Source organism: Harpegnathos saltator, unplaced genomic scaffold (genome assembly GCF_003227715.2).
Source record: "Harpegnathos saltator strain DR-91 unplaced genomic scaffold, Hsal_v8.6 scaffold205, whole genome shotgun sequence".
Lineage (NCBI taxonomy): Eukaryota > Metazoa > Arthropoda > Insecta > Hymenoptera > Formicidae > Harpegnathos > Harpegnathos saltator.
The window spans coordinates 175,229-193,209 of NW_020229990.1; the positions used below are offsets into that span (position 1 = coordinate 175,229).

Consider the following 17,981-nt stretch of genomic DNA (forward strand, 5'->3'; position numbering starts at 1 on the left):
AAATTCAAATTAATTAGTAGAAAAGATGATATAATGAAGAAGTGGATTTCCATTTAAAAAATTGATAATCAGTAAAATCTCGAAAATGAGACATCTATAAACAAAATACTATCGTTGTCCTATGTCCCCCTTCAAGCTAAACAACTTTTGTCTTAAGCATTTTCGATTTAATGCAGTGATTCTGAGATATTTGAGTGGGTCCTTTAAAATGGAACACCCTGTATATATATATATATATAGTGAATATATATATATATGTAATATATAAATATATATATAATGAATATATAAAAGCATTATTTCCACACGTTATATTTTATATTTAGATGCACAATTCTTTATTGGTGTTAATCTCAGGCCTTTGGACAGCATTTGAGCTTCAAGATCACGGTCTTCATCTTGATATCTGAAAAAAAATATTAATAAAAATATATTGATCGAAAATTATCTAAAACGATCACATATTATTAAAACTATAGTTATATAACCATAATCTTCGATTTATATAATATATAGGTTACATATTGATCATATACAGGCAATAAATCTTGAAACCATGAAAGAAGGAGGGGCGTACTAGGTGGCGACGGGACGCCGTGCGTTCGGGACCTGCATCTTATTTTCGTTCCGAAGAGAGAAAAGTATCGAAAGCGCGGGAGTCGCTAGACCGGGAATCGAACCCGGGTCTTTCGCTTGCCGTGCGACTGCTCTAAACCACTGAGCTATCTGACGCTCCACGCTCACGACACTCTCCTCTCCCTAGATAACGTTGAGAGATGTCGTTCGAAAGTGACATCTCTAGTGCTATCCCGAGCGCACGGCGACTACAGAGAGAGGCTTTGTTTACTTGTACCTAGTGGTACAAACTGGTGTCTCTCAAAGTCAAAGGTTGCTTGATTATGAGGCAAAGGTTGCATGATCCGAAATTCCCGCATTCGGACTACAGGACATGGTACTTTATGCTAAAATAAACAACTTTTCCCTTTAGCAAAATTGCGTCCGACAAGTAGATTTTGCAAGAGAACATATTAAAGTTAATGAATAAGCGCTCTTGCCTATGTAGCGCTCAGGGCCGACGTGCGCGCCTCACTCGCGTGTACCTAGTCAGTGACTAAAATTCATAAGTAACATCTTTTAAGACGTTCATACGATTCTGTTATGATTAGTTTACGACATCTTAAAACTGTACTTAAGACAATCTTAAATAATAAGAATCAACTATGAACAATATCGGGATTTGACTTTCTTTCATATTGTATTGCTTAAATAATGAAAAGTTAATAAAATAAGTACTGCCTTTATTTCTTATGTAATAAATGAATAAAAAATTGTCTGATTGCACAATATCATCTGAAAATAAAAACAAATGTAAATAGTAATATGCTTTACGAGTTGTGAAATACCGGTATTATTTATAGTAGATATTTATTATTTAAGATTGTCTTAAGTACAATCTTAAGATGTAAACTAAACACAACAGAGCCGTATGAGCGTCTTAAAAGACATTACTTATGAATACTAGTCACTGACTAAGTACACGCGAGTGAAGCGCGCGAGCCAGCCCAGAGCGCTGTATAGACAAGAGCGCTTATTCGTTAATTTTAACACGCTCTTCTGTAAAAATTAATTATCGGACGCAAAAGGAAAAAGTTGTTTGTTTTAGCATAAAATATCATGTCCTGTACTCCGAATGCGGGAATTTCGGATCACTCTATATATATGTAACATATCAATTTTTATTTTTATAAAAATTTCAAAACTCGTGGAAACAGTATAATTTTCATAATGATCTTAGAGTTCGTGGAAATATAAAATTTGGGTAAATTAAATATTCAACATTCCAGGAAAATCTGAATAAATTATGGAAAGTATAAAAAATTATAATAAAATTTTTTTATTAAACAACTTTTTTCATATTTTCAATTTTACATTTTATATTTTCAATAATATTTACTGTAGATCCTTTTATAAATAAATACTTTTAAAATTTTTAAATATGTGTGAAACTTTACGTATGTAGTGTATACGAAAATAGTTTATTTAAGTTTTATGGAAGAAAAAGATTTACGATTTTATGAATTTTGTCCATGCGTGACTATACAGGATGCCCCAGAATAGTACTATTAGTACTAGTAGTACACAATAGTAGGGGAACATGGGGCAAAATGGAGCACGGGGCAAAATGGTTTATGGTCTTTATTGCACTAGCAAGTAGTGCTATCTCGCGAGAAACTTCAGAACTCTGTTTAAATAATGTAATAGATATAACTATAACAGCGGGGAGCCACTTAATGAATCGTTGTGTTTATGGTAACACGTAGCCCCTGTTTTAGCAATACTTTATAACTTTTCAGTGCCGTTCATATCCATGTAAGTATCTTAATGGTACAGTAAAGTAATTTGTGCCTATATAACACTTTAGGATACTGCATTTAGCATTAATTTTCATTATTGTCATTAGATTTTACCGTGAGCTTCTATTCTATTAAATCTATCGTCTATTAAAAAATCATAACCCTTAATGAAACATATGGGACAAGACGAGTAGAGCAAAACGGAGTACCACTCCGCTTTGCCCCAAGTACACTGATAGAAAAGGTTTTGCTAATTTTACAAAATATTGGTACTCGCAACAAATGATTTGTTACTTTCTATTTGCTGCTGCTTTTACAAATATACTTCTGAGGTTAGCAGTGACATTGCAGCAAATAAGTTGTATTATAATATGTTCACTGCACATTCTTTTTCGAGTCGGCACGAACTTTTATGGCATATATATAACTCGGATCTGTATCACAGTAAGCGTTTAAATGTGGCAGAATACGAAGTTGCAGTATGAGCAATATGAGCAAGGAAATAAGAAGAAATCAAAACAACCGAAAGAACTATCTCCATCATCATCATCTTGCTTTCATAAACAATATTTGATTCAGATTATTGCTTTTATTTTTATTTATTTCTAACATTTCAAAGGTAACCCATTTTGCCCCACTCCTGGGGCAAAACGGTATATTAGCACTTTGTTTTAAATCATACATTTCCTCATATAAAAAATTTTTTTGATGTACTTTAGTACAGGTTTTTTGTCAAAGAATGAAATAATAGATATATGCTTTGAAACTAATATTTTGTACATTTTTGCCTTTTTTAGACATCCATAAAAATTAAGTACTCCGTTCTGCCCCATGTTCCTCTATTATTGTTCTGAAATACCTTGTATATAATCACATATAATTATACAGGATATCCAGAAAAATTTTTACAGAGTTCGTGGAGATATAAACCGGATTAAGACAAACATAATAGTCCTATACCGTTTTGTGATATTTGCTATTGTTATCGAGTTATTAATTACAAAAATCTGACGAGTAAGCGCACGCCGCGATGGATGATTAGAGAAACGTTGCAGCCACTCAGGCCACAGTACGGCCTAGTAGATTCAGCAACTGTTGGCAACGTGCGGCAAGATGTAGGAGTGGCGAGATAAAACACGAATAGTGGCACATTGTCCTTCCTCTCGTCGTGCACTGACAATAGTTGCTAGATTGACTGGACCGCGCTGTGGCTGCAACGCTTCTTCAATTATCCATCTCGGCGCACGCCCTTATCCTCTTCAGATTTCTGTCATTAATAATTCGATAATTATTACGAATATCGCAAGATGATATAGAACCTTCATATTTGTCTTGTTACATCTTGCGAACTCTGGACAATTATTTAAAAAATCTTTTTTTTCTTTTTCTCTCTCCTTTCGAACTTCCATTATCCTAATATAACTATATAATACGAATATATAAATATAAAATAAGAAACACACATATCTGGCAAACAGTCGTTGCACCAAATGAAAGGCGATTTAGGAAAATTTCATAACAGGAAACAGTGCCCTGTTGTAAAAATCTACACGTCTTCTTTGAAGGTTTATATCTGGGTAGTGTTCGCCAAGTGTATCCGTCAGCCTAGCTATAAAATTTGAAACTCTGCGCTAACAAACCTTCAGTAAAACAAAGCAACTCAGAGCATTCCTGCTCTAAACTTGAAACTTACATCTTCCTAATCCAAAACCATATGTGCCCTATCAGTCAACCAACAAAGCCTATTTCACTGATGGTCATAAAATCTTATCCTAATCCTTGATTTACGGCATTCTAACTTTTCCAGTCGGCCACTTGTATACATCTCTCTCTCTCTCTCTCTCAGGAATCCACCACCATCGTACTTGTCATGCCTAATCAATTCCGCCAATCAAACCAATTCACCTAACTAAGAGACATCCACGCTCCATTCCTTAGCCCTTCTATATTCATGTCTTCAAGCCTCCCACGAGATATTTTAACTTCGTTCTTAATTTCTAATGGCTAAGACTTTTTCCGACTAGGACCAATTCACCCCTTCCTCAAAGGCCATCTCTCTACCCACCCTGGCGGGTCCTGTCTCCGATCATCAGTATAAAAACCGCGACATACGCATCCGCGAGCATTCAGATTCTAGATTCAAAAAAGTCAGACTTGCATTCAGATTTTAGCATTTTAGATTCAAAAAGATCAGACTCAAGGTCAGATTCAAAAGACTCTTACTCAGATTCAGAATTTAGAATTCAGCACCATTATTAGCATTCGAAAGATCTAGATATTCAGATTCAAAATTTAGAATTCAGCATTCGAGCAAAAACGTGACCTGTGGCAAGTGCGAAGTGAATATCGCTCTCAGTGAGATCTCGCCAACCCTCCTCAACCAAAGAATTGGCTGTCATCAATTGGACATCCGCAAACGGACCCCACGTGGACTATTTCCAATTATTGTTTTCCTCGTGTAATCATCGGAACCAGCAGTAAGTTGTTTTCTTTTGTTCTACCTCCCTTATCGCCATTTTTGTCAATTCTGCCATCGTTGAAATCCGGTTTTAGTGGGCCATTATTACCATTTGGTGATATCCATCCAACAAGTCCTCCGTTTTTTTGAGACGGTGTATGGGATTAGAGATCCTTATGAGTTTGAACGCCAACTTCAATACCTCTGCTCTATCATTAATGTTTCTTTAGAAATTGATTACCATCCAGACTCGACACTCTTACCCCCCTTACTACTCCAACGGTTACTTCTTAGTCCTTCTTCTCCTCCTACTCATGCGTCCACTTCTTCCACCCCTTTGATATCTTATTCCCCAGTTTCCTTCTCCGAACTATCCACTCCCTTAAATTCACTCGACCACTCACGCTCCCCCTCACCTGACTAACTCTTTACTCATATTTCTTCCCCTTTTTTTATTCATTCTTCTTTCACTTCTCATACATACACATACACATACACAGTCGTTCGTAAATCGTATTATTCTATGTTAAACCGCGCCATACATCATTTTGTTATCATATTCATTTTAATAAATTTGTTTATATTTTATTTTCATTCAATTGATTTCAAAATCACCCCATCTTCCAACAGTTGCCTCATGGTCCTATCCCCGGTAAAGAGACTCGCGTCCTTGACCGAAAAACGGACCGCTCGTCGTACATCAGGGACCGAGTAAAATGACTCGTCGGGTTTCTGACCCGTTCCCTGGCACGTACGTGTACGAACGAGGTTCGCCTTTTACGCGAACAAAAAGGTATCGCTCCTCCTCTAGGACGTAACAGTCTTAATCCGCTTTATGTCTGCGAGTTCAATAAAAATTGTTCTGGGACACCCTGTCTATAATAAAAAACATATTATTATATAAATACAGTCGAAATAAGTGCTTATACTTCTCGTAGCACATTATATCGACGTTCATTTACATAAAATTATTTCTTTTTCCGCTCAATATCGTTCTTTTCCTGTTTGAGCACATATGATTATACAGAGTGTACGAAAAATATTGGAACTTCTTAATATCTCGGAAAATACGCATTTTAGAAAAAAATATTTCATACAAGGTTAGTAGCGTTTTATAAGGCGCATTACACAGCAATATTATTATGACCTTGAATAGTAATGTCAAGGTCACGTGAAGGCCTTCTTAAATTTCTTAAATGGACCCCCTACTTTTCATTACATATTCTTGTAGCTTATCTCGAGGGCTTTCCAAAACACTATAATTAAATGATTTTCCGTTAAGTGTTTTTCGAGTTACAAAACTTAAAATTTGTAATACCGCCATGGATATTAGCATTATCCAAGGTGGCATTAACATTATCCAAGGTGTACCGCATGGGGATTGCATAGTCAGATTTTCCTCCTTTGTGTATGCGTGTGTGCGTGCGGGTGTGGGTGTGGGTGTATGTGTGTGTGTGTATGTGTGTGTGTGTGCGTGCGCGCGCGCGTGTGTATGCGTGGATGTGGGTGGGGGATGCGGTATGGCGCGTACGCGTTCGTGTGTGTATGTGTGTGTGTGTGTGTGTGTGCGTGTGTGTGTGTGTGTGCGCGCGCGCGTGCGTGTGTGCGCGTGCGCATACGTGGGTGTGTGGGTCTTTCTCTTTCTCCCCCCTCTCTGGACTGGAAGAAATTGATAGGGGAAGGAAAGATGATAGGGATGGTGTTTTTAGACCTAAGAAGAGCATTTGAAGTAGTTGACAGAAAAATAATGATAAAAAAATTACAATGGTATGGAATAAAAGAAGCAATTTTAAAGTGGCTTAAAAGCTACCCGGTAAATAGAACTCAAAGAGTAAAAGTTAGTGGGATTATATTATCAACTCCCATAAACGTAGATTTGGGAGTTCCTCAAGGGTCAGCTTTGGAGTCCTTGTTATTCCTGATATACAGGGCGTCCCATTTTAAAGGACCCACTCAAATATCTCAAAAACACTGCATTAAATCGAAAAATGTTTCAGACAAAAGTTGTTTACTTAGGGGGTTGTTGTTGGCTTAGAGGGGGACATAAGACAGTGATAGCATTTTATTTATAGATGGTGCCACTTTCGAGATATTCATTGATCATCAATTTTCTTAAATAGAAATCCCAATCTTTTATTATATGATCTTTTTCTACCAACTAATTTGAGTAACTCTTGTCTGAAATATTTTTTTATTTGCTTAATATTTTGTGAGATATTTAAAGAAAATTTGGTAACTTTTCCAACATTTAACTTACGATATCTCCCTAGCTATTATTGCTGTTTAAAGTTTTATTGAGCTACGCTGTAAATAGTAAAGCTTGTTGTTCTTACGCGAGTGTTCTTATTTACCTGTGTGAAAGCGCGAGTGTGAGAGTGAGCGCAACAATATGCATACTGATATGTATATTCCCAAAAAAAAGTATTTTGGAAAGCCCTCAAAAAAAGCTACAAGAATATGTAATGAAAAGTAGGAAGTTTCATTTAAGAAATTTAAGATGACTTCCACATGACGCTGACAACGCTATTCAAGGTCATAATAATATTGCCATGTAATGCGCCTTATAAAACCCTCCTAACTTTGTATGAAATATTTTTTTATAAAATGCGCATTTTCTTCAGCTTCATCATAAGTGTCTAAAAGCAATTGATAAGATTCAACTGCATTTTTTTTCAAATCAAAATAATGAAGAAGCATATGTTGGAAAAACACTTTATCGCGTTCTATATTCGCTTCATTCTTTATTACCTTTTTCTGTTCAAAAACGACCTTTGTTGATTGAATATCGTTTACAAATGATGTATAACCTCTAAAACCTAACGGCTACGGCATGAATTAAAATAACATTCAGAACCATATGTTTCCAGAGACACAAATTAATGCAATTTTCTAATATGTATAATTATATTATATAGGGTAATTAGCTGCTGACCCGAAGTGTGAAGTAGATTGGGTTAAAACTAATATAAAAATCTCATATCGTTTTGCGAGATTCGGAATAATTATCGAGTTTATAATGACAGAAATCTGAGGAGTGGGAATGCGCCGACATAGATGATTGGAGAAGCGTTGCAGCTGCTTAGGCCATAACGCAGCTCAGTCGATTCAGAAAATGTTACCGGTGTGCGACAAGAGCAAGAACAACGCGCCGCTGTTCGTTGTTTTATCTCGCCGCATCTACGTCTCGCCGCACTATTACGTTCCTAACGTATCCTCGTATCTTTCCAGCCCTTGTCTGTTTACCTATGTCCCAAACATTCCTATTCCTTTTCAAATATTTATTTATGATCATACCTACTTTCATGATCCCATCTGTTCCAAGATAGCAGTTTTCCTCTAAACTTTTCACGAAAACGTTAGTCAGTCTCCAGTCGTCTTCCTTCTCGCAAGGAACATCTCCCGCTCCTCTCGTAGCATATTCTATAGTAGCGTATTCTTTTCGTAGTACTAGGTGCACAACTAAGTTTCCGGGTTTTTTTGATCAATGAGAAATGGAGAATTTCAAGAGAAATACAAAAAATGGTTCATTCAAAGTATCGTCCCTCGCTAGCTACACATTTTTGCCATCTCTCTGGCAATACATGAATACCGCGACAATAAAACGACGCGTCTTTGGACCGAACCATTCATCCAACTAATTTTGCATTTCTTTAAAATTGGCCAAGTGTTGCCCAGCCAAGCCATGTGCCATCGACCGGCACAAATGATAATCGGAAGGGGACAGGTCTGGCGAATACGGCGAGTGCGGTAGCAGATCCCATTTCAGCGTTTTGATGGGACGATGGAAGTGCGATGGCACGGAGCATTGTCGTACTGCGATATCACTCGTTCGTGTCTCGTGTCCCATTCTGGTCGTTTTTCGAGCAATGCATAGTTCAAATTGATCAGTTGTTGTCGGCGATGTTGTAGCGATGCCCATTGACAGTTTCGCCCGGTTTCAGCAGCTCATAGTACACGATTCCTTTCTGGTCCCACCAAACGCAGAACATTGTCTTCTCTCCGAAGCGATTTGGCCATGCCGTCGATGTTGATGCTCCGCCAGGTGAAAGCCACGAGTTTTTGCGTTTGAAATTCTCGAAATATATCCACTTCTCATCGCCAGTAACAATTCGATACAGGAAACTCTTTCTTTCATACCGCAAAAGCAAAATTTCGGAAGCGGCTCTTTGATTTTCCATCTGTCTCTCAATCAACGCATGCGGCACCCATTTTCCTTCCTTTCCCATGACATATAAACGTTTGAAAATACCTTAGCGAGTCATGTTTAATGCCTCCGCAAGTTGATCTTGTGTTTGCGTATCATCTTCATCCCATAACACTTGCAGATCAGCGTCCTCAATTGTTTTTGGTCTTCCGGAGCGCTCCTTGTCCTCAGAAATCGCCACTTCTGAAGCGTTTAAACTAATCTTCACAGGTAGTTTTCGATGGTGCATGTTCGTCGTAGGCCTCCTCAAGCAAACGACGTGCTTCAGCTGCACTTTTTTTCAAGTTAAAGCAGAAAAGCAAAGCTTCCCGCAAATGCTGTTTATTTGGCACAAAACTCGACATCTTCGTTGTTAGAAAAAATATTTTTGCGTCGCGATATGTGTTGGTATTACGACTGGTTATTGTTAACAGATATCCAAGCTATAAAAAAAACAACTTCAGACATGTATGTCGACTACATGTGTCATTAGCGCCATCCATGTGTGAAACCCGGAAACTTAGTTGTGCACATAGTATATTCTTAAATATATACATATATATACAGGGTGTTTAGTTTTAATCGCTCCAGGTAAATATGTCGAAAAATATGGAAGATACGAAAAAATGTTTCAGACAAAAGTTGTTCGATTCGAAGGAGGACATAAGATAATGTCATTAGTTTGACCTTGAGTGGATGTGCCAAGGTCACATGGAGTTACACTTTGTTTCTTTAAATAGAATTCCCTATCTTCCATTACATATTCTTGTAGCCTACCTCGAGAGCTTTCCAAAACATTATAATAAAGCCTATTTTTTCATCAGTGCTTTTCGAGTTACGAGGCTTGAAGGTTACAATTCTGCCGGCATTAGCATTACCCGAGGTGAACCAGTCAGTGAAGGCAAGATTCTGATCCGGTCAGTGAAAGCAAGTCTGATTGACTCTGTAAGATCACATCGAAGTAACATTGAATGTATACATATATTTTATTTACAGCAAATGCTCAAATGTACCACCATTCTGTTGGATATATAATTGCAACTGTTTTTTGAGTGCATCGACTGTTTTTCTGAAAACGTTGGCTGGTATACTTCTACACACCCATCTAATGCGAACCTTTAGGTTGTAGCAACGACGCGCGTTTGAAACAGACGAAAATCGCGACAGCAGCAAGCGGCGTAACAATCGAACGCGTATGCGACAATCAGTTTTCTTCGACTTCCAAAAAGATAAAAGGAGCGTGAATAAAGCGGTCGAGAGAGTTGATTCGATCAAGTCGGTCAACTCTGTTACGAGTCGCGGTCGTGTCGAGGCGGTACAAGCGTGTAAGCGTCCAAAATTTTGTAAAACCGAACATTCTAAATACATTATATAATTTCACATTGATATTCGCACTTCCAATCGCGCCATCAACACCAACACACAAACCCCCATAAAGTCTTCAGCTGTAGTGGTCTGGTGAGGTGAGTGGTCTGGTAAACAGTATTTTTATATTTCATCATAATATTTTATTACCAATAACAGTAAACATTATTTTGTAATGGTAAATATATATTTTAATTTTGATTTGATGGAAGGTGGAATCCCATCTTATTTCGTATACCGTTCCTGCGGCAGAGCATCTTACACACGATCGGCGGCTCGTCTGCCGCGTTTCGAGAGGTAGTGGAAAAAGCGCAGGCTTTGCCTTTGAAATTGGCTCGCTGTGCTCACTTCATTCCCAGCACCGTTGTAGACTGCTATCACAATACACTTTCATTAGGCTCCCATTCAGCTGATTGTTTTTAGTTTAAAATAGATTTGAGTTGAATTTTATTGCGACGATGTTCGATACGTTTGGTTATTAAAATAAATTTATTTTATTCCCTTTCGTTAATTGTGTCATTATCAGCATGACAGATTATACACCTTTAGAAATTGTTGATATGATTGGTATTTATTATACCGCTGATAATGCTAGAGAAGCAACTCGTCAATATCGAGATAGGTATCTAGACAGACGACATCCCGATCATAAATTCAATTTTACATTGAATAGCTAGAGCGCGTACGGGATAGATGAAATGCAAACGTTGTAAATATAAAACCATTAAATAAACGATTTACATTAAATAAACAAAATTAATAAATAATAACGATGCTATTATCGTAACTACATTCGTAACTACATAGCAATGATAATAATGAATCCGCCCATTAGTCAACGTCAAATTAGTCGTAAATTAAATATGTGTTCTGCGACTGTAAATACAATTTTACGTGGGAATCACATTCATCCTTACCTTTTCATCCTTTCACTTAATCAGGAGCTTTCTGATAATGATAAAATTCTTCATGTTGAATACTGCAGATAGGTAGCTCAAATTTAGCTCGATTCCACATTTTTCTCTCGTGTTATGTTTAGCGGCGAGGTTGCATTTGAGAACAATGACATACTGAATCGGCATAATAGCCATTATTATTTTGATATCAATCCGCACTGGGTTCGTCGTGTAGAGAATCAGCATCGGTAGAAGATGATAGTTTGGTGTGGTACTTTAGATAATCATATTGTTGGACCCCTTTTTTATAACAATGTTACAGGGGAATCATATTTATATAATATTAGGTTGGGGAAAAAGAAATCCATTATTTTTCCGCTTATTTCAATGCTTTATTTAACATAGTTAGGATTGTTCGATTTTGGTCAAATAAGCATAAGTTTCGTTCTACAATTTGTCGCCATTTTAAAGGAAATTTCATAGAAGCCCTGGTCCTTATTTGCAAAAAACTCGACTAAGCGATTTTCACAGTCTTCTTTTGAGGTCAATTTCTTACCATCAAGAAAGTTTTGCAATGACAAAAACAGATGGTAATCGCTTGGTGCCAGGTACCAGGACTATAAGGTGGATACATCAAAACTTCCCAACCAAGCTCTTGGAGTTTCTGACGAGTCACTATAGACGTATGTGGCCTGGCATTGTCTTGATGAAAAACAATTCCTCTCCTATTGATCAGTTCTGGCCGCTTCTGGTCGATCGCTAGCTTCAAACGGTCCAATTGTTGACAATAGAGGTCCAAATTTAATGTTTGGTCATATGAAAGCAGCTCATGGTGGATGATTCCTTTATAGTCCCACCAAACACTCAGCAAAACCTCCCTGGCCGTTAATCCTGGTTTGGCCACCGTTTGAGCCATTTCGCTGCGCTTTGACCATGATCGTTTTCGCACAATATTGTCGTATGTAATTCATTTCTCATCCCCAGTCACCATCTGTTTCAGAAATGGCTCGATTTCGTTCCGTTTGATCAAGGCTGCGCAGATTGAAATTCGGTCCATCATGTTTTTTTGCGTCAATTGGCATGTGGCACCCAAACATCGAGCTTTTTTTTAATCCAGCTTTATGCAAATGGTTTAAAACTGTTTTGTGGTCGATCGTCAGTTCCTGGGCGATACTACGATTGCTAACATGCCGGTCTACTTCGATCATTTCCATAATTTTATTGACATTTTCGACGACGGGCCTACATGTGCGAGATGCATCTTTAATATCAAAATTACCGGAACAGAATCGACGAAACTAAAATTGCGCGTGATTGGCTGTGACAGTTTAGGGCCATAAACATCATTCACAATTTTAGCCGCCTGGCTTGCATTTTCGCTTTTATCGAAGCAAAATTGTAAAATATACCGAATTTTCTCTTTGTTGATGTACATTTTTTACATGCTATAACTCACAACTTAATCGACAAATCACAAAACCGTTAAAGAATTTTTTTAATACGGAATGTCACTTTTCCAACGAGTATAGATATTAATCTATGCGATTAATACATCACGTGATATATACTACTAAAGCCATCTAGCGGAAAAATAATGGATTTCTTTTTCCCCAACCTAATATGTTGCGTGTGTGACGATTGCTACGAAATATGTTGCTAAGGATGTTAGAGTTTGTTGATGAAAATACAGTCCAACGTATGTAATTGCAACAGGACGATGCACCACCGCACTACGCACGCTGTTTAAAGTACTTTTTAAATGTAACTTATCTGCGCCATTGAATTAAACGAGGTGGTCATGTAGCATGGTCACCCAGATCACCAGATCTAACATTACCAGATTCTTTTCTATGGAGCTATTTAAAAAATACTGTTTACCAGACCATACCTACTACAGCTGAAGACCTAAAGGACCGCATTAGACAAGCGTGTAGAAGTATATGTCAGCCAACGTTTTTAGAAAAGCAGTCGATGCATTCGAAAAACGGTTGCAATCATGTATCCAACAGAATGGTGGTACATTTGAGCATTTGCTGTAAATTAAAAATATGTATACATTCAATGCTACTTCGATGTGATCCTACAGAGTCAATCAGTCTTGTCTTCACTGGCCGGATTAGAATCTTGTCTTCACTAGCCGGATCAATCTTTGGTCTTGCCTTCATTGGCCGGATCAATCTTGGGTCTTGTCTTCACTGGCCGGATCAATTTTAGGTCTCGTCTTCACTGGCCGGATCAATCTTGGATCTTGCCTTCACTGGCCGAATCAGAATCTTGCCTTCACTGGCCGGATCAATCTTGGGTCTTGCCTTCACTGGCCGGATCAATTTTGGGTCTTGCCTTTACTGGCCGGTTCATCTTGGGTAATGCTAATGCCGGCGGAATTGTAACTTTCAAGCCACGTAACTCGAAAAGTGCTGGTAACAAAAAGGCTTCATTATAGTGTTTTAGAAGGCTCTCGAGGTAGGCTACAAGAATGTGCAATGAAAGATAAGGAATTCTATTTAAAAAATCAAAGTGTAACTCCATGTGACCTTGGGACGTCCATTTAAGGTCAAACAAATTACACTATCTTATGTCCCCCTTCGAACCAAACAACTTTTGTCCGAAATGTTTTTCCGCATCTTCCATATTTTTCGACATATTTGTCTGGGGCGATTAAAACTGAATACCCTGTATATTCGAATAAACTTTTCACCCTATGAATAGTCCCCCCAATTTACTAAGCAACTATTACAATCATTACGTTTCGAATGTAACGTCGGAACGTAACAACTGGTGGTAGCGGTAGGATATTCGTTCGTCCTTAAGAAACAACTGTGAATAATAGTGAGATACGTGAAGAGAATACGAAGACATCGGACACATTCTAAATCCTAACGGAATTAAGTCATCGAGAGGAAAATAAATCACTCTTAGAGCGGATCGAGCAGCGACAAGTTCAGCTGAATAAAGCTTGGTATCGAACAAGCTTCTCTAATTGTCTAAAATAGCGAAGCAGAAGAGCCAAGGTCAGCTGCAACGTTCTGATACTCGACAAATTTGGAAGAAACTGAAATTGCAACCTGCTAAGATCCTATCCATCAGCCGATCAACGGCATAAAGACGTTAGGACATTTCCTAAAGAAACACAGCAGTCAACGTTCGAGTAGCTAATAGGATTGGACAACAAAACCGTGAAAGGCTAACATGTTAAAAGGCCATCTAAATGACGCGTCATCGACGATGAAATTTCAACAATTCTGCGCCATGCGGTTCACAGGATTAATGTAAGTCGATGAATTTTATGAATTTTCGAAAAATTGAATCACATTACACCACGGATAGTTTCGGAGATAGTTGCAAGACCGATAATTATACCGATACTCAATCCGATCGCGTAAAATTATAAATGAATCCGATAACTGCGCAAGATTCAGGAGTACAAGTAGGAGCAGGTCATTTTGGTACAGATCAAAGTCGAAGATCCTCTGTCTCGACCAATAATAGTTGTTTTCCTGTTCACCAAAGTTTGTCGCTCATATCTATTTTTGATGGGAAAGATTCCGGTGCATACGTTTACGTTCGATTGTAGAGGAGCCATCAATCTAGTAGACCGAAACGACAGAGATTTCTTTTTTAGAGCTATCTTTCAAACTAATTGAAAATGCAGCATTGTTAAATTCCTTTCATTTCTTTAATAATTTAGAAACATTGTGCCTCACCTTAGAAATAGAATCTAGCATAAAACATAAAAGTTTCGAGCAATGGGAATTGGAAGCAAACAGTTTGCGGCAATTTAAAGGCAAACCCATAGAAGGTTACGTTAATAGGACTAAAAAATTTAACACAGATTTAATATTTGCGATTTCTAATTACTCCAATCCGATGGCACGACCCGGATTGGAAACTTTTGCCACAAATAAAATTACAGATCGTTTCCTAGGTGGTTTGAGTAAGAAAATAGGACATTTGTTAGTACAAAAATTTGATTCTCTTGACAATGCTTTTGATAGTACCATTAGATTTGTAATTAAATCACAATATCATGCTGAAAGAGTTCAAATTAGTCAGTCATATTATTCTCAGCGACCAATTTGCAATTATTATAGAAAACCAGTGCATGATAAAAATGAGTGAAGGATAAAAACTTATCGTGTTCACAATTTCAATCAACCTACATATCGAAATCCAAATTCTTTATCTAAAATCCTAATCATACATACCGTGATAGAGGCGAGTTCAGTCTACCACATAATTATAATGATCCAGGTTCAAACAATTTTTCCGCTAACAATCGCTACCGCGAGATTAGTAATTATAACAGACAAAGTAATCAACGTAATGTAAATAATTATCAATATGTTCCACTGAATAATGGGATGTGGAATAATGGAATAATGGAATGAAATGACGGAATCAGAGCCCGTTCATACATAATCCGAACAACATCAAGAAATCTTATTCGTATCCCCTTCAATGAACTTAGAAATCCAGCCGACAGATTCTTCTTAGATACAGGCGCAGACATAAATATCATTAAAGCAAACGCCTTAAAACCGGGAACATTATTTTATTACGATAATAAATTTAAAATACAAGGGATAATCGAAGAAAAGCAGGTAACCTTAGGAACGGTATATTTGCACTCAAGTACCGATGTTCATGAATTCAATGTCGTTTATAGTAAATTTTCTTTGAAAGAGCAGGAAATAATAGACTCATTTTTGCGAGAGGAAAACGTGAAAACCGATTTTGAAAAACGTTCAACACTTAGGTAACAATTAGGAATAACGTGACGTATCAATTGGAATATAGTAATCTGGTAACATTACCCGGTCAAAGTATTTGTCCTGTCGCGATTCAAAACAATCAATTTAATATAGATAGCGCGCTTTTGGCTCATCAAAAAATACAGCGAGGTGTTTTCTTGATAGAAGGTATAATAAGCGTAGATAGCGGTCAAGCATATGCGTACATAAAAAATACTACCGACGAAGAAATAAATAAAATAGATGTTCCTAAAATCAATGTAGAGCCAATCGGGAGACCGTGGGAGCCATTCAATCGGGCCCCTCCAATCCACCTTTTTGAATAATTTTTGTCCAAAATAATTACGCACGTCATGATGGTACTATGTAGGACATCCGTTCTGTTGAAAATGAATGTTATTTACATCGAAATCTAATTCGCCACTCTGATCAACAGTATTCTCAACAACTTAGGTTATTAAAGGATCAGTGATATCTCGTAACAATGTTAAATAAAGAATTTACCACAAGCCCGAAGGATAGCTCCACATATAGATTCTGTAATCTCGACTAACTTATCGGATAGATTAAAATTGTTAAAAGAAAACTTACGTTTAAACCATTTGAATGAGAAAGAAAAATAGTTAATTTTAACTTTAGTAGAAGATTACAATGATATATTTTATTTACCGGGAGATAAATTAGAGTGAACAGATAGAATTAAACATTCGATAACAACAACAAATAATATTCCTATATGTATATGTACAACAGTATAGATATCCCTTTATACATAGGGAGGAAATAAAAACTCAAATCGACAAATTATTGGAACGAGGCATCATACAAGCATCTATATCGCCTTATAACTCGCCTCTGGACAGTTTTTTGGGACTATCCATTGAGTTTCATTGGAAATCCGATACCGACGGTAATAAACGATGGAGATTAGTAACCGATTTCCTTAAATTAAACGAAAAGCTATCACGCGTATCCCTTACCAAATATTTCAGACATTTTAGATTAATTAGGCAAAGCCAAATATTTTTCACATTATGTCCGAGAAATGAGTCAAGTCCAATGTTTTGACCTGGCTCCAGGATTTCATCAGATCCTAATGGATCCTCAAGATTCTGCAAAAATCGTGTTTAGTACACCAAACAGCTATTATGAATATATTAGGTGTACAAATGAATAATCCAAATTATTTTAAGCAGTTATGAAATCAATTTCAAATTGAATATGTTTTCCCGCTCTTTGGTGATTATGCAATGTTGACATATAGCTATTAAAAAGAACATATAGTTTGGCGAAAGGCCCAACATAACCTTCAAAAGTATTCAATTCAGTACAGTCGAAAATGGCAACAGATACGATGCATATCTGACAATGCATTCTTTACGAATTCCAACAAGGAAAAAATGATGTAAGAGCTTGCGAATCGATTTGTTCCCTTCTCGGTGAAGGTGTTGTATCGTACGATGTGTGTTCATTTTGGTTTAAGCGGTTTAAAAGCGATAATTTCACTCTAATCGACAAACAACGTCCTGGAGGCCCTCCGAAGTGCGATAATGATGATCTGGAACAACTGCTCGCTGATAATTCGGCACAAACATAAAAAGAGCTTGCAGAACAGTTGGGAGTAACGCAGCAAACGATTTCCAAACGCCTACATGAGATGGGAAAGATCCAGAAAGAAGGAAAATAGGTACCGCAAGAACTCACTGAAACCAACAAAAATCAACGAGTTGCAGCGTGTCTTTCTCTTCTCAATAAGCAGCGTCGAAAAGCTTTCTTGTGCAAAATCGTTACGGGCGATGAGAAATGGATACTCCGACAATCCGAAACGCAGAAAGTCATGGTTAGATCCCGGCGAATCATCAAAATCGATCGCAAAACTCAATCGCTTCGGAAAGAAGATCCTTCTCTGCATTTAGTGGGATATCAAGGGCGTGCTTTATTATGAGTTGTTGGAACCGGGTGAAACAGTTACTG

General features: G+C 37.3%; 1 protein-coding gene across 1 annotated transcript in view; it reads right to left on the bottom strand.

Moving 5' to 3' along the window:
* Positions 1-299: 299 nt before the first annotated feature.
* Positions 300-17,981, bottom strand: part of Mical (Molecule interacting with CasL) — a gene marked incomplete at its 5' end in the record, with an annotated part of 449,478 nt that continues 431,796 nt past the window's right edge. Inside the window, one exon of the mRNA XM_025298111.1 lies at positions 300-406. Within this exon, the coding sequence (XP_025153896.1) occupies positions 310-406 (97 nt within the window). The remainder of the gene's footprint in view (positions 407-17,981) is intronic.